General features: G+C 43.1%; 1 protein-coding gene across 1 annotated transcript in view; it reads right to left on the reverse strand.

Moving 5' to 3' along the window:
* Window positions 1-5821: 5821 nt before the first annotated feature.
* Window positions 5822-25382, reverse strand: part of CDC123 (cell division cycle 123) — a 90749-nt gene continuing 71188 nt past the window's right edge. Inside the window, exons 10-13 of the mRNA XM_075345271.1 lie at window positions 21980-22008; window positions 14216-14332; window positions 10850-10987; window positions 5822-7088 (exon numbers count right to left, since the gene is read on the reverse strand). Of these exons, the coding sequence (XP_075201386.1) occupies window positions 7053-7088; window positions 10850-10987; window positions 14216-14332; window positions 21980-22008 (320 nt within the window). The 3' untranslated portion in view covers window positions 5822-7052. The remainder of the gene's footprint in view (window positions 7089-10849; window positions 10988-14215; window positions 14333-21979; window positions 22009-25382) is intronic.

Below are 25382 nucleotides of genomic sequence, written 5' to 3' on the forward strand. Positions count from 1 at the left end.
GAGTGGTAAATTTAGGCAGATATGTTTTGCGTGTATTTGTGAAAATTTCGTAAATTTGGCGAAAATTTTGAAAATGTCGCAATTTTCAAAATTTGAAATTTTATGCCCATAAATCTGAGAGATATGTCACACAAAATAGTTACTAAATAACATTTACCACATGTCTGCTTTACACCAGCGCAATTTTTGAAACAAAATTTTATTCCGTTAGAAAGTTAGAAGGGTTCAAAGTTCATCAGCAATTTCTCATTTTTCCAACAAAATTTACAAAAAAAACAACAATTTTTTAGGTATCACATCACATTTGGAGTGATTTGAGAAACCTAGGCGACAGAAAATACCCAAAAGTGACCCAATTCTAAAATCTGCACCCCTCACTCTGCTCAAAACCACATCCAAGACGTTTATTAACCCTTTAAGAGCTTCACAGTAACCAAAGCAATGTAGAAGGAAAAAATGAAAATTTTACTTTTTTTTTTTTTACACAAAAATGTTACTTTAGCCATAAAATTTTGCATTTTCACAAGGGTATCAGGAAATATGCATCATAAAATGTATTGTGCATTTTCTCCTGAGTACGCAGATACCTCATATGTGGTGGAAATCAAATGTTTGGGCACACGCCAGGACTCGGAAGGCAAGGAGCGCCATTTGAATTTTTGAGTGCAAAATTAGCTGCACTCATTAGCGGACGCCATGTCGGGTTTACAATGGAGTTCCCCCACAAGTGACCCAATTTTGGAAACTAGAGCCCTCATGGAATTTATCTAGTTGTTTAGTGAGCACTTTGAACCCCTGAAGGCTTCACAAGTTTGTAATGTTCAGCCATGAAAATAATTTTATTTTTTTTTACCACGAAATTGTTTTTTCAAACAGGTAGCTTTTTTTTTCACAAGGGTATCAGGAAAAAATGCACCATAAAGCGTATTGTGCAATTTCTCCTGAGTACACAGATACCTCATATGTGGTGGAAATCAATTCTTTGGGCGCACGGCAGGGCTCAAAAAAAAAAAAAAAATATTGGAACGCCTGCAACTGACACTATGGCAAGTGCCACACGTGAGAGCGATGCACGAATCTTGCATCGCATCATCCGGCACAGCCGCAGACTCCTGTCTGGAAAAGAGCGGCAGTGACGGATGATGCGATGTGAGACTCGTGCATCGCTCTCACGTGTGGCACTGGGCTGACCCTTACAATATTCAGTAAAAAATACTGAAGTTGACGATTACTACAGTATAATTTTACTGGCCCTAAACTAAGTTTATTTGTATTTCTTTCTTAGTTGACAGAAAAAAAAAAATCAGGACGCACGCACGGATGTGCTGCAAAAAAGGGGGGGGGACTAGGTGGGATGAAAAAAAAAAGATAGATTGGGGATGGGAGAGGGCGCGGCGGAGGATGGGAGAGGGCGGGTAGCAGATCAGGGTGAGAGGTGGTGGAGGGGGCAGCAGATCGGGGAGGGTGAGAGGTGGGGGAGGGGGCTTCAGATGAAGAGGATGGAAGAGAGCTGGCAGCAGATCAGGGAGGGTGAGAGAGGGGGGCAGCAGATCAGGGAGGGGGGCAGCAGCTGATGAGGGAGAGCGGGCAGCAGATCGGAGAGGGTGAGATGGTGGAGAGCGGGCAGCAGATCGGTGAGGGTGAGATGGTGGAGAGCGGGCAGCAGATCGGTGAGGGTGAGATGGTGGAGAGCAGGCAGCAGATCGGTGAGGGTGAGATGGTGGAGGGCCAGCAGCAAATCGGGAAGGTGAGATGGTGGAGGGCCGGCAGCAGATCGGGAAGGTGAGATGGAGGAGGGCCGGCAGCAGATCAGTAAGGTGAGCTGGAGAGAGCGGGCAGCAGATTGGGAAGGTGAGATGGCGGACAGAAGGCAGGAGATCGCGGAGGTGAGATGGCGGACAGCGGGCAGGAGATCGCAGGGGTGAGATGGCGGACAGCGGGCAGGAGATCGCAGAGGTGAGATGGCAGACAGCGGGCAGGAGATCGCGGAGGTGAGATGGCGGACAGCGGGCAGCAGATCGGGAAGGTGACATGGCAGACAACGGGCAGGAGATCGCGGAGGTAAAATGGTGGACAGCGGGCAGGAGATCACGGAGGTCAGATCATAGTATCATAGTATCATAGTTTTTAAGGTTGAAGGGAGACTCTAAGTCCATCTAGTTCAACCCGTAGCCTAACATGTTGATCCAGAGGAAGGCAAAAAAAACCCCCAATGTGGCAAACAAGTTCCAATGGGGAAAAATTTCCTTCCTGACTCCACATCCGGCAATCAGACTAGTTCCCTGGATCAATACCCTGTCATAAAATCTAATATACATAACTGGTAATATTAAATTTTTCAAGAAAGGCATCCAGGCTCTGCTTAAATGTTAGTAGTGAATCACTCATTACAACATCATGCGGCATAGAGTTCCATAGTCTCACTGCTCGTACAGTAAAGAATCCTCGTCTGTGATTATGATTAAACCTTCTTTCCTCAAGACGTAGCGGATGCCCCCGTGTTCCAGTCGCAGGCCTAGGTGTAAAAAGATCTTTGGAAAGGTCTCTGTACTGTCCCCTCATATATTTATACATTGTGATTAGATCCCCCCTAAGCCTTCATTTTTCCAAACTAAATAACCCCAAGTTTAATAACCTATCTTGGTATTGCAGCCCACCCATTCCTCTAATAATCTTGGTCGCTCTTCTCTGCACCCTCTCCAGTTCAGCTATGTCCTTCTTATATATCGGTGACCAGAATTGTACACAGTATTCTGAGTGCGGTCGCACTAGTGACTTGTACAGAGGTAGAACTATATTTTTTTCATGAACACTTATACCTCTTTTAATACATCCCATTATTTTATTAGCCCTGGCAGCAGCTGCCTGACACTGTCCACTAAAGTGAAGTTTACCATCCACCCATACACCCAAGTCTTTTTCTGTGTCTGTTTTACCCAGTGTTCTACAATTAAGTACATAATCATAAATGTTATTTCCTCTACCCAAGTGCATGACCTTACATTTATCTACATTAAACTTCAATTGCCACTTCTCAGCCCAATCCTCCAATTTACATAAATCTCCCTGTAATATAAAATTATCCTCCTCTGTATTGATTACCCTGCAGAGTTTAGTATCATCTGCAAATATTGAAATTCTACTCCGCATGCCCCCAACAAGGTCATTTATAAATATGTTGAAAAGAAGCGGGCCCAATACTGACCCCTGTGGTACCCCACTATGAACTGAGACCCAGTCCGAGTACGTACCATTAATAACCACCCTTTGTTTCCTATCACTGAGCCAGTTTTTAACCCAGTTACACATATTTTCCCCTATCCCCATTATTCTCATTTTATGTACCAACCTTTTGTGTGGCACCGTATCAAAAGCTTTTGAAAAGTCCATATACACAACATCCACTGCATTTCCCTGGTCCAGACTTGAACTTACCTCTTCATAGAAGCTGATCAAATTAGTTTGACAGGATCGATCCCTCATAAACCCATGTTGATACTCTGTCATAAGGTTATTTTTCTTGAGATACTCCAGTATAGCATCTCTCAAGAAACCCTCAAGGATTTTACCAACCGTAGAGGTTAAACTTACCGGCCTATAATTTCCCGGCTCAGTTTTTGTCCCCTTTTTGAATATTGGCACCACATTTGCTATGCGCCAGTCCTGCGGTACCGACCCTGTTATTAAGGAATCTGAGAAGATTAAAAATAATGGTCTATCTATCACAGAACTCAATTCCTGTAGTACTCTGGGGTGTATGCCATCCGGGCCCGGAGATTTGTCAACCTTAATGATTTCGAGGCGGCGGCGTACTTCCTGCTGGGTTAAGCAGGTAATATTCAAGGGTGAATTTATGGTATCACTGGTCATGTCATCTGCCATGGCATTTTCTTGTATAAAAACCGTAGAAAAAAAGTCATTCAGCAGGTTGGCTTTACTCTCATCCCCTTCCACCATTTCACCAAGACTATTTTTAAGGGGGCCAACACTATCGCTTTTCAGTTTTTTACTGTTTATGTAGTTAAAGAATATTTTAGGATTATTTTTACTTTCTCTCGCAATGAGTCTCTCTGTCTCAAACTTAGCTAACTTAATTTGCTTTTTACATATTTTATTTAATTTTCTATAATTATATAATGCCTCATCACTACCTACCCTCTTTAATTCTTTTAAGGCTTTCTGTTTTTCTTTTATTGCTTCCCTTACAGCTCTATTTAGCCATAGGGGTTTTCCTCCTATTTCTAGCATGTTTGTTCCCATAGGATATATTTTCTGCACAAGCCCTATTCAGGATGCTCATAAAAGTCTCCCATTTGCTTTGTGTACTTTTATTACTTAGTACATCATCCCAGTTTATTGCACTAAGATCATCTCTCAACCGTTTAAAATTTGCTTTCCTGAAGTTTAGTGTCCTTGTAGCCCCTCTACTAGACATCTTACTAAAGAATACATGAAAACTTATTATTTTGTGATCACTATTCCCCAAGTAACCCCCAACTTGTATATTTGATATGCGGTCTGGCCTATTGGTTAGTACAAGGTCTAGTAGTGCTCCCCCTCTTGTGGGGTCCTGTACCATTTGTGAAAGGTAATTATCTTTCATTGTTATCAAAAATCTATTTCCTTTGCTGGAACTGCAAGTTTCTGTTCCCCAATTTATATCAGGATAGTTAAAGTCCCCCATAATAATTACCTCTCCGAGACTTGCTGCTTTATCAATTTGCTTTATGAGGAGATTCTCTACCTCTTCCATAATATTCGGCGTCTTATAACACACCCCTATCAGTATTTTATTATTCATTCTCCCCCCCCTTATCTCCACCCATAGGGACTCTACATTCTCAGTACCCTCACAGATGGTGGAGTGCGTGCAGCAGATCGCGGAGGTAAGATGGCGGCCAGCGGGCAGCATATCGCACAGGGTGGGAGATGGTGGAGGGGGCAGCAGATGAGAATGGGAGAGAGCGGGCAGCAGCTCACGGAGGGGGGCAGCGGCTGATGGGAGAGAGCGGTGGCAGATGGAGGCGGCTGCAGCAGATAGAGGAGATCGGCAGGAGATCGGCAGTGGCTCGGCAGGGGATCGGGGGCTTACCAGGGCACTTGCAGGGATCGCTCCCCTCGGCTTCCACGACGGAGTAAAGCGGAGGGGAGTGGTCTCCGGCCCCAGATCCACAGTGATTGGAGAGATCGGTCACAAGGCCAATCTCTCCAATCAGAGCTGGGGGCGGGTGAAGCACCGATCACCCAACTCCAGCCAATGGCCAGTGCTACAGCTGCACTGATCAGGGCTGGATTTCAATGTTTCAGCCATTTTCAATGGCTGACACATTACAGTGGCTGTGATTGGCTGACGAACACCGCTCAGCCAATCACAGCCTCCGTAGGTCCGGGGAGGAGGTACCACCCCTCCTGAGGTCAGGCAGAAGTCCCCTCCTCCCCGAATCTAAGGTTTGTGTGAACCGATCGCAGTCCCCGGGGCCGCGATTTCACCATGACGTACTGGGTACGTCATGGGTTGTTTAGGACCATGTCACCATGACGTACCCAGTACGTCAAGGGTCGTTAAGGGGGTTAAAGTAACAAAAAGCAATTAGTTTGCAATATGCTAAAAAACAGACACCAACACCACAAGTAATAACAAACTTAAAGGAAACGTTAAAAAAGGTAGTTGGCAGTCAACAAATAGGCTAATGAGCTTGCCTATTTAGAATTTGCATTACTTATTTTGTTATCGCTACTTTTATATGTCAATAAGGAAAATTATCATGTGCTCCGATTGTCCCTGATGGAGGTTAACAAAACGTAAAAGTTCAAACAAACAATCTGTAAAATATATTTATTTGCATGCATACACTGTATTGAAAAAAGTATATGGACACCTGTCTATTAGTAGGCTGACAATTCAAACAGACCCATTGTTAACAATTGCACAAAATCAAGCACGCTGCCATACAACAAGGTAACAACAGAAATAAAATGGCTACAACAACTGCAGAGCATAGTTATTGTCATAAGTGGGGCTCTCATAGGATGCAACGACTGCATGATATCAGTGTGTCGCATTTCATGAGCTAGACACTTTAGTAACTGCAGTTATTGGAAATGTCTAGGAATAATAACCGCATAGTGGAGGGACACAACCCAGTCACAGAATGAAACCACTGACTGTAGAAAGATTATAAACCATTAATGTATTTTATTACTAAAAAAACCTCCTCTTTTGCTCGGTGTAAACCTCTATTTCTGGGCTGCGATATCCCCAAAATTACATCATCTCAAAACCTGAGTGAATAAAAACCTGTTAGTTTTCAATGTACAGAAGATTCTGTAAATCTATTTATTAAGAAGTACCATGGAAAGGAAGGTATTTATGTATGTTACTTATTGCTAATAAAAAGTGCAAAGAAAATCTAGAAAGCAAGTAACATTTCTGACGAACTACAGACTACAAAAAAAATGATAGGAGCAAAGTTCAACATGTAAGCTTAGTGTCACGCATTTATATGAAAATCTAAACAAAAAACCTGAAGGATATGTGCACACAGTGCGTTATCACTTTCTTTATACTTTTTTTTAGTGCAGTTGTCACAAAACTGCATGCCAGCAAAGTCAGTGAGAAATCTGAAAAGGAAAAAGCAATATGTGCATAACTTTTCAGATTTGGTGCATAAATAAATGTGCAGTATGTCAATTATTTCAGTGTTTCGGCAGCATTTTTCCACCCCAGCATGGATATGAAATGCATGGAACAAAATGCATCGAAAACAAACGTTTTTTTTTCTGCCAAGAGATGCAGATTTGGTGCAGAGATTTCTGCAATCAAATGCTCAGCGTGCGCACATAGCCTAATTCATTATTTTACAAACACAATCAAACAAACAGCAGACTGAAGACAAAGAAACTTTTGATATTAAAACTGCTGATCCTCGTGGAAGCGTTGCTCATCTTTGCTCACAACCAAATTTTGGACAGAGATAGATCCTTTGTATTTCTCACTGACAAGGTCACATACAGGACACCAGAAGGCGATCTAATTGAGGATTATGAATAGACTAATCATCAGAGTCCTCTTCTTGTTCATTCCGTTTCTATCACACAAAAAAAGTAATTGTAATTTACAGTTGCTGCTGAAAAACAACAAAAAAACAAAAAAAAACAAAAACACATTTCCATTTGTTAGAACGGCAATTTTTAGGCAATAAGTAATCTTACAGTTGAATTAAAGAGATTATCCACTACTAGGACAACTCCTTCTGATTTCACGTTTCCCCCAGGTAAAAAAAAAAAAAGCCCATACTCATCTCAGTCTTCAAAGCAGGAGAGGAGAAGGGGTTAACGCCGTGCATTCGCCAGAAAAGATGTAAGATTGTTGATTAAATAATGTCTTATTCCATAGGTCTACGCGTTTCAAGGTGTGAAACCGCTTCCTCAGGACCAGAAAATCATCTTACATGCCAGTCTGAATATGTGGTTTATCAAATTGATTGTGTATGTGGTAAACAATATGTGGGAAGAACAATACAAGCGCTACATAATAGGTTAAATTCCCATATACACTATATTAGTAAAGGTTTTCTCCTACATGGACTTTCTCGTCATTGCCTTGTTGATATTCTGGTCCTAAGGAAGAGGTTTCATACCTCGAAACACGTAGCCCTATGGAATAAAAGACTTATTTAATCAACAATCTTACATCTTTTTTGGTGAATGCGCGGTGTTAACCCCTTTTCCTCTCCTGCTTTGAAGACTTATCCATATGGGGCTGCGGCAGCCGCCTTTATCTCATGCTATATGTGGTGGTTGTGACTCTCACAACCATATTAGGTGAGTGTATACTGTTATACATTGCCCCTCTGTTTCTCTGGTAAACACTATCAGCGCTTCTGTTTTCAAGTTTTTCCATACTCACCTCCGTAGCAGACACTGTTCCTGTGCTGTCGAGGCTCACGCGACGTTGTAACTTCAAATTATCCATTCATCCAATCGCTGTCAGCTTCTGTCTCCCTGCCTTCGGACACAGGACCAATCAACAGGAAGTGAGCGGCAGCCGCAGCGCTCGCTTCCCAATGATTAACTCGTTTGTCCGAAGGCGGGGAGACAGAAGCCGGCGCTGATGGGATGCGGGGCTTGCATGACGTCACAATGTCACATGAACCCCAGCACAGCTGGAACAGCGCCGGCTACGGACGGGAGTGGGATTTTTTTTTTAGTTTACCTGGGGGATACGTGGAATCAGAAAGGGTTGTTCTAGTAGTTGACAACCCCTTTAAAAAGTGAACATGTCAGGTGCAATATGCACCCAGAACCACGAGCAGTTATAGTTGCATATTGCTAATCCCTGCCTAACTGTCCCTGTATCTAGTAGCATAATTTTTCTATAGATCTCTAAGTATTTCTAAAGATCTTTTAACATATGCTAATGAGGCTAGGGACTAGTCGCAAGGGCATTATTTCCTCTGGCTAGTCGGCCCCCTTAGTATGTAAGCACACCACTGTGGGTGTGCTAACATGCTAATGAATGCGCAGCGTCAGAGGCATGGTTGCACTTACCTCTGCTGCCACCACTGGTTTTCAGCTCAAGATCAAAACATCCCAGGACTGGCCTCATTAGCATATGATAAAATATCTTTAGAAACACTTTTTTCTAAAGATCTCTTCATGTTTGCTACTAGATACAGGGCAATTAGGCAGGGATTAGAATTATGCATCCAGAACTGTTCCTGGTTCTGGGTGCATATTGCATCTGACAGGTTCCCTTTAATGCATTCTGTTGCTGTCTGTGGTCTGCCAGGATCTCTTGGTATAGTACAGTTTATTGTATACAGAGAATTTAAAAAAAATGCACTGAAGTTAATCTCTTACTGAAGTTTTGTTTTATAGAAATTATAAATGGTTCATACTTTGCTATGTCTCATTCTCCATATAGCAACTAAGAAATATAGCACATTTCCAGTTATAAAGATTGTGCAAATTCAAGTTTATAATCTAGTATTAAAAATAATGCCTACACTGCTTGGTAGCTTTATTACTGCACACTTTACTAAATCGGAATATGGTTCTGTCCTATGCTTATTTCATATTAGCTGAAGGAGGGAATAAATAAACGAAATGAAAATATAACCCATTTCTAAACAAGGATTTATAGGTCTGTTTTATGTGTCTATAGAGGAAATTTGTTAGATATTATAAAGTCCTGTGATTACAGCAGCCTCAGCACTGATCAAGCATTGTACTAACAGGAAAGAAGGGAGCTGGGGACAGTGGCAGCTTTCCATTAGTCTCCAAATAGAATATATTAAGAGTTCATAGACCATGAAAAATTGTTAAATAATGTCTAAAATTACTGTTTAATATAAGTTACAATAATTATTGTAATCCGGATAGTTTATTGACAATTTAATCTGATCTATTGTAATTGTAATCCAATTATTGTCCTATTATAATCCAGAGTGTAATCCAAGTTTAATCCAGTTGTGAAACAGTTGTTATAATCCACGTTAAAATCCAAATTGTAAATCAAGGACTCCGTTATAATTCCGTCATTACAATCTAAATAAAGTTGCTAAATTCTGAACAGGTCACTATAGCTGGCAGATTCAAAGCCCATCATTTGGCTATGAATTACCATGGCAGCCATCAGGGCCACACAAGTATGATCTCAGGATGCCAATGAGGTTAACGAGGGAGCCCCCATATTCTGTTAACCATCTAGATGCTTTAGTCAATACTAACAGCAACATCCAAGTGGTTAAATTGCCATGGTTGGTACCAACACCAATTGTGACTGAGGCAGCATGGTGTTAGCTATAGTGTACAGCAGACAGCTGCTGCATATTTATCTGTCGGGGGTTGTCACTATTCACTTATATTTCAGTTCAGCGTTAAGTCATATTGGAGATCACTAAGAAATTAGTGTTTCATTGTATATTTTGTTCACTATGATTACTTAAAGGGAATCTGTCAGCAGGTTTTTGCTACCTCATCTGAGAGCAATATAATGTAGGCAGAAACCCTGAATCCAACAATGTTTCACTTAGTTTACTAGGTGGTCCAGTTTTGACACAATCGTTTTTGTAGATTTAGCAATGCAGCAGAGCTGAGAAAGCTGCCCCCGCCCACTCCAGGCTCTCTATACAATATCTATAGACAGTAAGTTGCTAATCACAGCAGGGGCGAAGTCAGACTACGTGGTACGAGGCAATGTAGACTGAGCAAGCTTAATAAGGTCCTGGTGGTAAAACAATCATTGCACTTAAGCAACAGCACATACCTTGATAAAAGAGGCATAGCGGATATCTGTTTCAACTCCTACAGCATGCTCGATTTAGATTACATAGCAAAAACCTGCTGACAGATTCCATTTAATAAAGACATTTTTTTACTCTTTATCACATACTGTATATTGTTTATTGTATTGTATGGATTCTGGTGCCACTCTACACCATTTTAATTTTCTTTCCATCTATTGTTATTGGCACGCCACCATAATATTTAGGAAGTGCTGGTCCTATTTTTGGCATTAACCTAACATTAAATAACTGGATAGGTACTAGATAATATGTTCTGGGCAAAATAAATAAATAACTAGAAGGACACCTTCAGAAAATATATTAAATGCTAGTATAAAATCTGAAACTATAACTATTTTTACTTTTTTAATTTAAAAGTGTCCCTAATTGTTTAGCTGAACAATTTACACTTTTGCGAGATTTCAGGTCAGCTTGTGATTCTGCATTAAAAAAAAAGGACTATTAGATATTAAATTAAAAGGAATGGAATACTAATGAAGACAACACAATAAAAAAAATAAAATTGGTTGTTCCGGAAATAGATCAAATCTTTTACTCACCAGTTTAAGAAAATCAATAAGCTTATGTGCATCTTCTCCTGTAGAAAGATCAACAAAATCCTTTGGTAATCGGTAACTTAAGTAAGGGCTGGGTTGGACTGTGACTTCACTAGTAGTATTCCGAAACATCGGGCAATCCTAGAGTAAAAACAGAAAGGACAATTTATAGACAAGTTAGTGCCTTACAGAATAGTGTATCATTGCGGAGTACACAGCCGAACTTTGGAGATATACTCACTGATACTTTCTAATTGACTAACTTTCCTTTATGTGTATATACAGAGATAAAGTTAAAGATAAATATTTATTTTTTGTTAGAGGTCATCAAACCTGACAATCTACCGTCAAGTTTGGTGATGGATTTTTTTTTAATAATGCTTTATTTCACTCGACATCATTAAACAAAATGTAAACCATAGAGATAGTTTGCATTCTTCTATTTGCAATGTAGTTTAGGTAAAACAAAATATAAACTGGACTGTCAAAAGTTTTTACAGGGGTACGAAAGCCTCCGGGTCCCCAGCAGTTGGAAGACAAAACACCCCACCAAAAGGAGAGACCGTAAGAGGAAAAATCGTAGAAAAGAGAGATAGCGAGGGAGCAAAGAAAGAACGAACGAGAGTAAGAGCAGAGAAAGAGAAGGGAAAAATAAAATGGGGAGGCAGTGAGGGGAAAAAGAGGGGGGGCAAGGGCTGCCCCTCCACACACCTTCAACCAAAAGGTATCACTTTCTGTTCATCTCAGTGCCGCCTTTTAGTCGTCTGTCTGTTGAAAGTTGAGCTAAAAAGTACCAGGTGGCTGAGAAAGTCTCGTAAGTGTCATGGATTGAATATGTTAGGTCCTCCATATGCATAATGTCGTTAACCCTCTCAATCTACAGTGACACGTTGGGACAGATGACTTTCCTCCAGTTAAGAGGCACACACGAGCTGGCCGCCATAATAAGAAATCTCAAGAGCGAGCGTTTGTATGCAGAGGCTGACATTTCGCTGTGCTGCTGTAGGTATAATGCTGGCCCCATTTCTCCCGCATACCCCAGTATTTTGCGGATAATCTGACTCACTCCTGTCAAAAAGGGCTGCAACACACTACACTCCCAAAGATGTGTAGAAAAGTACCCTCTTCCCCGCTACACCGCCAACACATTTGGTCCACTGAAGGAAACATTGTGTGTGAACAAGAGGGGACTCTGCACCAGTGTGAGAGAAGTTTGTAATGCACCTCCTGTAATCTCGAGTTAAAGCACGTCTTATGGGCTAGACGAAATATGTTGGCTTGCTGTTCCTGTGAGAAGGTTGCATCTAAGTGTCTTTCCCATTGCAGAATGTGTTGGTGACATCTAACAAAATAAATAATTTATCTTTGACAGTATCTCTGTATATACAAAAAAGAGCTTTATCTCGCCAACACTAGGCCCATTATGTGTATGTTCTGAGAGGTAACCAAAACGATAGCAGGGGGCGCAATAACACGTATGTAGCAGCAATAGCTATTCACTGCAGATTTTATTTTTATTTCAAACGATTCCAAGTAAAATTTTATGTTTTGCATGACTTATCTGAGCAATGTCATTTTTATTCATGGGACAACCTTTTTTGTGAAGCCAGGTACAACTTCTGCATTTATGTGTTACTTTCTTCAATCGGATCCCTCCTTGGGATATTTACAGTTCGTGGATTTATTTTGGAAATTTCTGTAAATATCACATTTATTTTTGAAGGCTGTTGTAGAAATACATGATGCCCAAACAACCTTGTTTGCCGTTTCTCTTCCAAAGCTGTTCATGTTCCGGAATGGTGTTCGTACTTTGGACTGATAACTGGTTACAATGGTGAAAAAAAGGCAACGTTGGGGACACTGATAAGCTGCAAAGTTGCATGTCCGGTTAGAGCAGAATGTACAGACACCTCTGAGGGACCACAGAAAATCTGGAAGAGGAGTGGCTGGGGACCAGTGCTATTCTATTATTTGGTTGTGCCTGTACCTGACACTGCAAGCACAGTTCTATTCAAGTAAATAGTGTCACAAGGATATAAAAAAAAAATACCTTAAGGGTGCTTCACACATAGCGAGATCGCTACCGAAATCACTGCTACGTCACGGTTTTGGTGACGCAACAGTGACCTCATTAGCGATCTCGCTGTGTGTGACACTGAGCAGCGTTCTGGCCCCTGCTGTGAGATCGCTGCTCGTTACACACAGCCCTGGTTCGTTTTCTTCAAAGGTGCTCTCCCGCTGTGACGCACACATCGCTGTGCGTGACAGCGAGAGAGCGACGAAATGAAGCGAGCAGGGAGCAGGAGCCGGCCTGGCAGCTGCGGTAAGCTGTAACCAAGATAAACATCGGGTAACCAAGGGAAGCCCTTTCCCTGGTTACCCGATATTTACCTTTGTTACCAGCCTCCGCCGCTCTCGCTGCCAGTGCCGGCTCCTGCTCTCTGCACATGTAGCTGCAGTACACATCGGGTTAATTAACCCGATGTGTACTGTAGCTAGGAGAGCAAGGAGCCAGCGCTAAGCAGTGTGCGCGGCTCCCTGCTCTCTGCACATGTATCTGCAGTATACATCGGGTTAATTAACCCGATGTGTACTGTTGCTAGGAGAGCAAGGAGCCAGCGCTAAGCAGTGTGCGCGGCTCCCTGCTCTCTGCACATGTAGCTGCAGTACACATCAGGTTAATTAACCCGATGTGTACTGTAGCTAGGAGAGCAAGGAGCCAGTGCTAAGCAGTGTGTGCGGCTCCCTGCTCTCTGCACATGTAGCGACGTTATGATCGCTGCTGTGTCGCTGTGTTTGACAGCTAAGCAGCGATCATAACAACGACTTACAAGGTCGCTGTTACGTCACAGAAAATGGTGACGTAACAGCGACGTCGTTGTCGCTATGTGTGAACCCAGCCTTAAGGAGGGAAAGTGCTAAAACAAAAAATAACTTGTCTGCCAATTCCTCACTACTACCACATTGGTGATCCCTACCAATGTTTTACTTGTTCCACAGAGATGGCTTACTAACCAGGCACACGCGACCATTGTGGCATCAAAAGGTCTCATGCCAACCGTTTAGAATGTCCAAATGCGCCTGGCTGACACATCATCAGAGCAGAAAGAATGAAAAACCATAAAGGACTACTGGAGCAGTGATGCAAATACGGTAGCAGGAGAGAAGTTATTTTAGCACATTTCTTGCTCTTAGTATTTAATTTTATAAAATATTTATGAATTATCCTAAAAACAAGCTATCAATAATAACGTTCAATACTGAAAGTAAATAAATATTTCACTGCTTTCATATTTATCTCATAGTTTAATATTAAAGCATTACTCACACAAAAATGTTATTCCCTAATCCAGTGTGAATATGTCCTACCTGGTCTATATCCTCCTCGTCACCTGGCACTCGACCGTTCATCAGTTCTTTCCAGGTGAATAGTAAGGAGTCCGTTACTTCTCCAAATGGGTTAAAATCAATCAGCCATATTTTGCCCTAAAAGCATGGACAACACATTACTGTAGATCTTTAAAACTTTTTTTTATATCGTTACACAATTTTATGCATTTTGGAAGCTAAAGTGGTGGTCTGAAGGCTTAGATGAAAAATCTAAGGGGTACTTTACACGTTGCGACATCGCTACCACTATATCGTCGGGGTCACGTCATTAGTGATGCACATCCGACGCCGGTAGCGACATCGCAACATGTAAATCCTAGATTGAACAATGAACGAGCACAGAAGCGTACAAACTCGCTGATCTGTGTAATGTTGATAATTTCCATAATGTCGATGCGACCACAGGTACGATGTTGTTTGTCACTCCTGCAGCAGCACACATCGCTGTGTGTAAACCCACAGGAGCAACAAACATCACCTTATCTGCATCCCGACGGCAATGCGGAAGGAAGGAGGTGGGTGGGATGTTATGTCCCGCTCATCTCCGCCCCTCCGCTTCTATTGGCGGCCGATTAGTGACGTCGCTGTGATGCCGAACGCACCTCTCCCTTGAAGGAGGGATAGTTCGGCAGTCACAGCGACGTCGCCGAGCAGGTATGTGCGTGTAAAGTTGCCGTAGCGATAATTTTCACTACGGCAGCAATCAACACCTATCGCATGTGCGACGGGGGCGGCTGCTATCGCGCTGGACATCGCTAGCCGATGCTAGCGATGTCGCAACGTGTAAAGTACCCCTAAATCTCTTTGTATTTATTGTTGCAACATAAACTAATTTCAAATATACTGGTATTAAAAATGCCCTAACTACACTGTTATTTATTTTTTCCCCCTTACTTCCTGCCTGATGATGCTTTGTTTGAAAATCCCAGTGCAGGCTGGGATACTTAAACAAAGAGTCTTCATGGGGTAGAGGCTACTGTTACTGCCACAGGTTCTGCCCCTTCCCTGAAACAAAGTGTCATCAGTGAAGTTCACTTCACCTGCTGGTCTGGTCCCTGCACGCTGTCATAGTGTGATTTGCATAATGACATCAGCACTCTGTGTTGCCAGCTCAGATCAGTAGAGCCAGCAACAGAGCAGTAGACACTGCCATAGTACACTACGGCGTTCAAAGAACAGTGTGCCCCCCGCAAATTATATCACTTTTGGGGGGGCGTTGGTCTATCCATACCATTCTGTCAATGCGCATGCTCTGCTCTGTATTGCTCACCTGTTTCTACTGATCTGAATTGGCAACTCAGAGTGTGCTGTCACTGTGAAAATAGCACAGTTGGCACGTGGCTGCATGTATGAAAATTACATACAGTACTTGTGCCCACCAGCAGCATTGGAGAATCCTGAGAGTGTGTGATGTAAGGATTTAGAAGTTTGTAGTCACAGGGTGACTGCAGACTTAGCAGAAGACCAGATGAGGAGTTTAACAATAATATTTTATATATTTAGTGCTAACTTTTCACAGCATTTTGCAAATCAGAGGATACATGTTCAAACAATATTAGACATTACAGAGTAACAGATAATTCAACAATTAAGAAAGAGCTACATTGACTGAAAACGTAAGCTGCTTTTTTAGGGTACTTTCACACTTGCGTTATTTTCCTTCCGTTACAATCCGCCCTTTTGGGAAACAGCGGAATCCGTTAACGGATTCCGCTGTTTCCCATAGACTTGTATGGTTGACGGATTGTACCAAAAGGAGCTGCGTTGCTTCCGCTGGGCGACGCTCCGTTGCTTCCGCCCAGCGGGAGGAACGCAGCATGTAACGTTATTTTGAGCAGCGGAATCCTCTGGATTTCACTGCGCATGCTCTTTTTTTTTTTTTTTTTTTTTTTTAAATCAAACTTTATTTTGGCTCGCGGTGGCCGAACGTTCAGCTGAGCGCCCGGCCGTCGGCAAGCGACAGCGCTCAGCTGAATGACCGGCCACCAGCATGCCCGGCCGCCGGCAAGTCACAGCGCTCAGCTGAGCGCCCGCCCGCCGGCATGCCCGGGCGCCGGCAAGTGACAGCGATCAGCTGATCACCCGGCGGCCGGCTGCAGGGAGCGATCAGCTGATCACCCGGCGGCCGGGAGCGATCAGCTGATCACCCGGCAGCCGGCTGCAGGGAGCGATCAGCTGATCACCCGGCAGCCGGGAGCGATCAGCTGATCACCCGGCGGCCGGCTGCAGGGAGCGATCAGCTGATCACCCGGCGGCCGGGAGCGATCAGCTGATCACCCGGCAGCCGGCTGCAGGGAGCGATCAGCTGATCACCCGGCAGCCGGGAGCGATCAGCTGATCACCCGGCGGGCGGGAGCGATCAGCTGATCACCCGGCGGCCGGCTACTGGGAGCAATCAGCTGATCACCCAGCGGCCGGCTGCAGGGAACGATCAGCTGATCGTTCACTATAGTCTGCCGCTGGTAAAACCGGGAAAAAAAAAAAAAAAAAATCAAAACGAATTGCGTTGTTTTGCAGCATCCGTTGCATCCGTTGTGTCACTATATGCAACACATCCGTTGCATCCGTTACACAACGCAATGCAACGGATACCGTTCAACGCAAGTGTGAAAGTAGCCTTAGATTTTGAGTAAAAAGAAAAAAAATCAATTGCTAGGTCAAAAATCTCATGGGGCAGCATATTACAGATACTGTACATTTGCTGTGCAATGGGCTAAATCTTACTGAAAAATGTACAGTCCATTCTTAAAAACATGAAAGAAAACAGCGGGTATATGTCTGCCACATCAATGAGCCTGGATTTGCTCCTGCCCACACAAGTCTTGTGTGATGCACCAAAGCTGTCATCACTGCGTTAGAAAGACAGGTAAGGAGGTGGGAAACAACATTACTGCCAGTGTAAGGCTGGTTTCACACTACGTCTTTTTAACATCCGTTGAAAACGTTATTTTAGCGGAAGTACGGATCCTGCTTTTACAGCAAATAACGTATGCAAACGCATCTGTTATTTTGCAGGATCCTGTCACTGGATGTTTAGGGGCGGGCATTGGAGTCATGTGATCGGGAGTGAGGGGAACTAGACTGGGAGCCGGCTTCTGACAGCTGCAGACGCTGGTAACCAAGGTAAACATTGGCCTTGGATACCCGATATTTATCTTGGTTACGAGTGTCTGCAGCTGCTAGGAGCAGGGCTGCCTGCACGCGTAACCAACGTAAACATCGGGTAACTAAGAGAAGTGGTTACGCGATATTTACCTTGGTTACGAGTGTCCGCAGCTCTCAGGAGGGAGGAGAGGAAGGGGAGGAAGGGGGAAAGACATAGATAGAGAGAGAGAGGGTGAGGGAGGGAGGAGGAGAGAGAGACAGATCACGCGAGACTGGTTCTGGGCATGCTCAGTACTTTCTGGGCATGCTCAGTACAAAAGCAGGATCCTGTCTATCAGCACGCCAGCGTTCACCTGCGTTCGCGTGCTGTTTAGTCAGGATCCGGTGACTTGCAGTATTTTGACGCAGCTCAAAAACGCTACATGTAGCGTTTTTGAAACATGTTAAAAAACTGCAAGTCACCGGATCCGCACTATAAAGCACGCAAACGCAGGTGAACGCATGTTAACGCGAGTCCATTGCAAATGCATTGAAATGAAAACGCATTTGCACTGGATCCGTACTTCCGCTACAATAACGTTTTCAACGGATGTTAAAAAGACGTAGTGTGAAACCAGCCTAAGGCTAGTTTCACACTACGTCTTTTTAACATCCGCTGAAAACGTTTTTTTAGCGGAAGTACGGATCCTGCTTTTACAGCAAATAACGTATGCAAACGCATCTGTTATTTTGCAGGATCCTGCACTGGATGTTTAGGGGCGGGCATTGGAGTCATGTGATCGGGAGTGAGGGGAACTAGACTGGGAGGAGGCTTCTGACAGCTGCAGACGCTGGTAACCAAGGTAAACATCGGCCTTGGATACCCGATATTTATCTTGGTTACGAGTGTCTGCAGCTGCTAGGAGCAGGGCTGCCTGCACGCGTAACCAACGTAAACATCGGGTAACTAAGAGAAGTGGTTACGCGATATTTACCTTGGTTACGAGTGTCCGCAGCTCTCAGGTGGGAGAGAGGAAGGGGGAAAGACATAGATAGAGAGAGAGAGGGTGAGGGAGGGAGTAGAGAGATAGACAGATCACGCGAGACTGGTTCTGGGCATGCTCAGTACTTTCTGGGCATGCTCAGTACAAAAGCAGGATCCTGTCTATCAGCACGCCAGCGTTCACCTGCGTTTGCGTGCGTTATAGTCAGGATCCAGCAATTTGCAGTATTTGGACGGAGCTCAAAAACGCTACAAGTAGCGTTTTTGAAACATGTTAAAAAACTGCAAGTCACTGGATCCTCACTATAACGCAGGCAAACGCAGGTGAACGGATGTTAACGCGAGTCCATTGCAAATGCATTGAAATGAAAACGCATTTGCACTGGATCCGCTTGTCCGCTAAAATAACGTTAAGGACGGATGTTAAAAAGACGTAGTGTGAAACCAGCCTAAGACTGGAGTACAACTTTTACTTATATTTTGCACACAGTTTTGGACGCATCTCATCCTTGAACACTGTGTATAAGAACTTGTATTATTATTTTTAAAACAAAAATAACTATTCTACCCAGCAACAATTTTCTAAGTATATAAATTTCTAAAGGTGCAATTGACATGAAATTCTCACCAGATGTCGGTAACAACCCAGCTAATAAACACAGACAAATAAATCAAACCATAGATGTCCATAAATTAAGATATGTGTAATAATGCGATATGACACAGGGAAAAAGTATTGAACATATGAAGAAAGAGGTGTAAAAAGCCATGGATAGTCATGATGCCCGCTGAAATATATCAGTAATTAGAAAGCAATCCTGCCACTTATTATTTTTCACTATCAGCTGGTTCAACTGATGGTCTATAAAAAGGTGTTTCATTACCAAGGTGTCACACAAGAATCATCTTATGATAGGTAAAACTAGTGAGCTGTCTCAGGACCTTATGGTCGCAAAACATACTGATGGCATTGTATATGGAATTTCTAAACTAGTGAAGGCTCAAGTGAGCACTGTTGGGACTATAATTCAGAATTATAAAGAACAGAATTTCACTATAAACTGTCCATGACCAGGTGCTCAATGCAAGATTTCAGACAGAGGAGTGAAAAGAATTATCAGAAGAGTTGTCCAAAAGCCAAGGACAACCTTTGGAAAGCCACAGGAAGACTTGGAATCAGCAGGTAGAAATGTTTCAAACAAAACAATAAGTAATGTACTCAACCTTCACACAGCTTATATGCATGCTCACCAACAAAATGCATGTTCAAGCACATTTAAAAGTTTTCTCAACATCATTTAGACAAGCTTGTGAAATACTGGTTGAATAAAGTCGAGTAAGAAGAGACCAAAAGTGAACTCTTTGGATGCCATAATACCCCATGTTTGGAGGCCTTTAACACCATACCAACAGTGACGCTTGGTAGTGGGAACACCATGGTGTGGGGCTTTTTTCAGCATACACCACTGGAAAAATTCATATAATTGAAGGAAGGATGAATGAACAAATGTACAGAGACATTTTTTATTACAATCTGTTGCCATCTACCAGGGTGATGAAGATGAAATGAGTGTGGACATTTCAGCAAGACAATGATCCCAAACACACAGCCAAGAAAACTCTTCAGAGACAGAAAATAAATCTGCTAGAATGGCCAAGTCAATCACCTTAACTCAATCCAATAGAACATTTATGGAAGGAACTAAAGCTCAGAGTTCATAGAAGGAGCCCACGGAAACTTCAGGATTTCAAGAGTGTTTGTGTGGAAGAATGGACCAAAATCCAACCTGAGCAATTCATGTTTCTACTATACTATACTATTTTCTCCATGCTGGAGGTTTCATGAAGCTACCAGCACCAACAAAGGCTTTTGTACGAAGTATTAAATACATTTCAGTAAGTATGTGTAATGCTTTTCCCTAGTGTCATTTCTTATTATTATTATTACACATAACTTAATTTATGGACATGCATAGTTTGATTTCGTTGCTTGTGTAAAATGGATGGGTTGTTACCGACATCTAGTGAGAATTTCATGTCAATACTAATGTTAGAAATATATTTACTTAGAAATTATTTCATCCAATGTATGTGCAATGCTACCAACAATTTAAATATTTTCCAATGCTTTATTTTTTAATGTAACTATCCATACTTGTGATAAAAGGAAAAGACTTAATAGAAAATAAACATAAAATAAAGAATAGAAAATTATATTCTTGCATTTCCTCCCTTGATCTCTTTTTGACATTAATCCTATTTTGCCCATGGAGAAACATTTAATCAAATCTCTGTGTCCTTGTTACTCTCCATTGTCTGGCAATAAGACATCTGGCTGCAGCAGGAGCCTCTCCCTAGTTTGCCCTTTATACTGTAAAGCAAAAGACTGTTGAAGGGGTTGGCACTTTTTTTTTTGTTAATGCAGCTTTACTCACAAACTGACCAGCACTTCTCCACCGCCAGCCATTTTACAGAGAGAAGCATGTGACCAGATAGAAACAGAAAAGCAGCTTTCCGATAGGACGCATTTTACAATTCGAGGAGGCAGATGCATTGGTTGGGGCACATGCTTGGCCCCTGCAGCCATGCATGAACTGAACTTTTTTTTTTTTGTTAGGTTTTAACACAAATAATGGTTGCAAAAGTGAAAACAGCTTTTATGTAACAACATAATGACCAATTAGTAAGGTTTAAAAAAATGGAGTCTAACTTTTGCAGAACATCCAACCCACTTTTGATTGAAAAGAAATGTAAATGAAAATTGTCACCAATTATATTCGTTAATCAAGGTCATTCTACAATGTAAACTGAACCTTATTAAGCGGTTATCACTAATGAAGATGCATGAATCAGTTAAGGAAATCTGAAATTATGTTAATAGGACACCCAGGATGCTTCGTAAATATGTTCTTGCGTAATCATTAGTAACAAAATGTAAAAAATGTCACATAAATGAATACTAGCTTTCCAATTTAAATACATGCTGCTGTGATAATGGAAAAACATTTCCATTCATCAAGAGTCAGATCAGCATTTCATGGTTTAGTGTTATGAAACCGTCATCTAAGCAAAAGACTAAAAGCAAATTCTATCACCTTACTGCAATATTTACATTATTGGGCATTAGATCATATGCTGGCCATACAGGACAAGACCCAAGAAAAACATTGTATTTGGGCATTACAAGTACAGTCAGTTCCACAATATTGCAAGGCAAGTTCAGCTTTGCTCATGTAAGATTATTCTCACAATTGCATTATTTTTCACGATGCAAGTAAACGCATAGGGATTTTATGTGCAAAACGAGCAGATTTCCAAGTGAATTATATAGGCAGAAATAAAATATTTGTGTACATTAGTGTAGGACCTTATTGTGATTTTAGGGGGAAAAAAAAAAAAAAAAAACTCTTTAAAATAACAAAAGATTTACTTTGGATGCTAAGACTTATTGGACAAATAGATTTGCCGGGTTTTAGATGCACTTTTAATAAAAAAGAATAAAGGGACAAACGCATTCTCCTAAAACACTCTGTGGGCGCTTTCTATTTTCTTGCTATTCTATTGCCCTATAAGTGAAAGCATGCTGTAAAAATGTACCTAGGTGCCAAGAGCTCTTTATTTACTTTTTTAGATTAAGACATACACATTTCACTTACCTCACTGTCTTTGTATATATCAAAAACAACTAGAAGACAGAAAACAGAAGCTAAATGTACTTAACAGTAATATACATCGATCTAATAAAACAATGCAGTTTAGTGTAAAACTCAAATGTCTATTCTAATTTTACAGAAAATGACCAAGATTTTATTTCGCTAAAGCAAAAACAGGACTACAGAGTAATGAGAGGCTGGGCATAGTGTGGCCGAAGGCTGAAACCAGTGGGCTGCACCATGCCCTCCCCCTGCGGCCTGTCTGCCAGCGTCCAATGTCACTGCTACAGAGAGCGATGAACACGTTGCTGGAGGACGGTGCCCCCTCCACCTGCGGCTGTGAACCAGTTAAATCCATCTGTCAATCTCGGACAGGGAATTTAACACTTAAATAAAACAAAAACTATACAGGTTTGGTATCTACATAATCGTACTGGCCTGGAGAATCATACTGCCTAATCAGTTTTATAGTAAAATGACTGCTATAAATACCCCCCCCCCCCACCTCTTAAAAAAAAAACCAAAAACCAGAATTTCACTTTTTTCAATTTTGCGACACTAGGAATTGTTTTACCCGCTTACGGTTACATCATATAATAACATAATTGGTGTCACGCAAAAGTACAACTCATCCCGCAAAAAAAAAAAAAAAGCCCTCATATAGCTATATCAATGTAAAATAAAATAAAAAAAAGCTCTTGTGTGATATTGTGGGTTATGTACCATTTTGTGTGCGTTAAATGTTTAGGCATGGTTCACTGTCCATTATTTGTATTGCTTGTGTGTACCTTGTATTGTCTGTAGGTAATCACTCCCTGTAGCGTTTGACCCTAGGTGTGGGGGGAGGTGGGCCTGGAATCCATCTAACCTCTTTGCTTATCTGGAGATTGGGCAGTCTTGTGACTTATTCCCAGGACATTTATGCCATTACTGGAATATTTTACAGTTTAGCGGGCTTTACATGCTGCGACATCGCTAGCGATGTCGCGAGCGATAGCACCCGCCCACGTCGGTGGCGCGTCACGGGGTGAACGCTGCCGTAGCGAACAATATTGCTACGGCAGCGGCACACACAATTATCTCTTCACCGACGTCGCTGTGGCCGCCGAACAATCTCTCCATTAAGGGGGAGGTTAGTTCGGCGTCACAGCGGCGTCACTAAGCGGCCGCCCAATAGAAGCGGAGGGGCGGAGATGAGCGGCCGGAACATCTCGCTTACCTCCTTCCTTCTTGCCGGCGGCCACAGGCACGGTGTTGTTCCTCGTTCCTGCGGTGTCACACATAACGATGTGTGCTGCCGCAGGAACGATGAACAACCTGCGTCCTGTAACAGCAATGATATTTGGGATTAGAACAACGTGTCAACGATCAGGTGAGTAATTTTGATAGCGAATGGTCGTTCGTGCGTTTCACGTCGCTAATGAGGCCAGATATGCGTCACGAATTCCGTGACCCAACGACATCTCGTTAGCGATGTTGTTGCGTGTAAAGCCCCCTTAAGTGTGGTGGAATATTTGATGGGCATTCTGGATTGCATGGAATAACTATGCTTTGGATTGCTCATTCGTCCCTCGCTCTGTTGATTGTGGGATATGGGAGAAGGACCCCGTCACAACTGGTGGCAGCGGTGGGATCAACAGAGCACAGCCTAATGCAGAGCCACCCACAGAGTAAGTACAGAGATTGGACCGCATCCAGTCTACATGAGAGAGCCAGAGATCTGGGCCTGAACCACCATGGACTGAGTAAAGAGGCCTTAATTGATCTACTGGTGGGTGCGAGTCAGACCACCTCCTCCCAAATGTCTGACAGACGCCTTGGGGACGGGGATCCCTGCCCCAAAAAGCCAGTCGTTGGTGTGGTTCGAAGAAAAGATGGCATCTCTGGGCCCAGGTGTATCTCAGGAGTATAAGGAGGAGGCTGCTCGTCGAGCACAGAGGGAGTAATGTGAGTTGGAGTGTAAACCCAACGATCCGGGAGCCTGTACGGATCACCCGGGCAGACTTCAAGCCATTTGATGAGGCTTCCGGAGATGTGGAAGGGTTATTCAAGGAATTTGAGCAGCAGTGTGCGGTGATGGAGGATCTCCACTCTGGCTGAATGCGTTTGTTAGTGGAACTCCTGAACGGAAGCCTGGCAGAGGCTTATCGCACCACTGACTCACAGCAGAACCGGGATTACAATATTGTAAAGCGGACTATCCTGGATTACCATGCCATTACCCCAGACTGACATAGGGCACAGTTCCGAGACCTCCCATGCACCACGGGGGGGATTGGGGATCGTTTAGGATGTATGCCCATAAGATGTCCCAGGCATGTCGGAGATGGCTGGAAGCGGAAAACGCCTTCACTGTGTCAGACGTTATACAAGTATTTCTTATAGAACAATTTCTTTACGTGTTCCTCAGAAATACAGGAATGGGTCAGAGAGCGCACGCCGTGCACCTTGGATAGAGCTGCAGACCTGGCTGATGAGGTCCTTACTATCCGACCGCAATGGAGGAGGCTTATGGACAATAAGCGACAGTCTGATCCTCCTGCGCCTCGGCCCTCTCCAGTTATATCTACCCCCTCCACCCAGCTGCAAGCCGATAACATCCACGTCTCACAATTCAGAGCCCCAACAGTTCTGACCACGCCCTGTGGGAATGACACAGAGGAGATGTTATGGGTGCAGGCAGCCTGGGCACCTGCAATCCAGTTGTCCCGCAAGGACTCGGAGGGACCCCCATGCACCTCCATCTCGTCCGGTACATTTTGTGCCCTATATCCTGCCTGAGGAAGAGTTACCACCACCTCCACCGGAGTGTACCACTGACCCCTGCACCATAGATGCCCCTGTTTGAGTGTATGGCCTCCGGCCTTTGTCACCAGGTTCTCCTACTGCCTTCTCCAGAATGCACATTGGAAGGAGTACGACACAGCGCAGATGTTATCGATATGGGCAGCCTGGGCATTTGCAAAGCATTTGCCCTGCTAGTCGATTGAGGACCTTGCACCAAAATCGACCTGTTCATTCTCTACAACCAAACACAATGGGTTCTCACCCCAAGAGTTCTCACCCCTTCAAGTTGACTTGCCTAATGACTCAGACACTCGTGGCCGACCACTAGGGGTTTATGGGGTGCGAGCCACCGCCCCGAGTTCCTCTTACCATCAAAGTAAGCACTTACAGGAGGTCGTGCTGGATGGACACAGAGTTATTGGATTTTGTGACTCCGGGGCATTTCTCACAATAGCTGATCCGCGAGTGGTTCGGCCAGAGGTGATACATCATTGACCAGGGATTGTTATTGAATTGGCTGGAAGACAAAAGGAGAAATATCCCAAAGGCGACTGTAAATCTGGACTTTGGGGTCAAGCAATGTGTGGTTGGAGTGATGAGCGGTCTCCTGCAGATATTC

The sequence above is a fragment of the Anomaloglossus baeobatrachus genome, chromosome 4 (genome assembly GCF_048569485.1).
Source record: "Anomaloglossus baeobatrachus isolate aAnoBae1 chromosome 4, aAnoBae1.hap1, whole genome shotgun sequence".
Taxonomy (NCBI): domain Eukaryota; kingdom Metazoa; phylum Chordata; class Amphibia; order Anura; family Aromobatidae; genus Anomaloglossus; species Anomaloglossus baeobatrachus.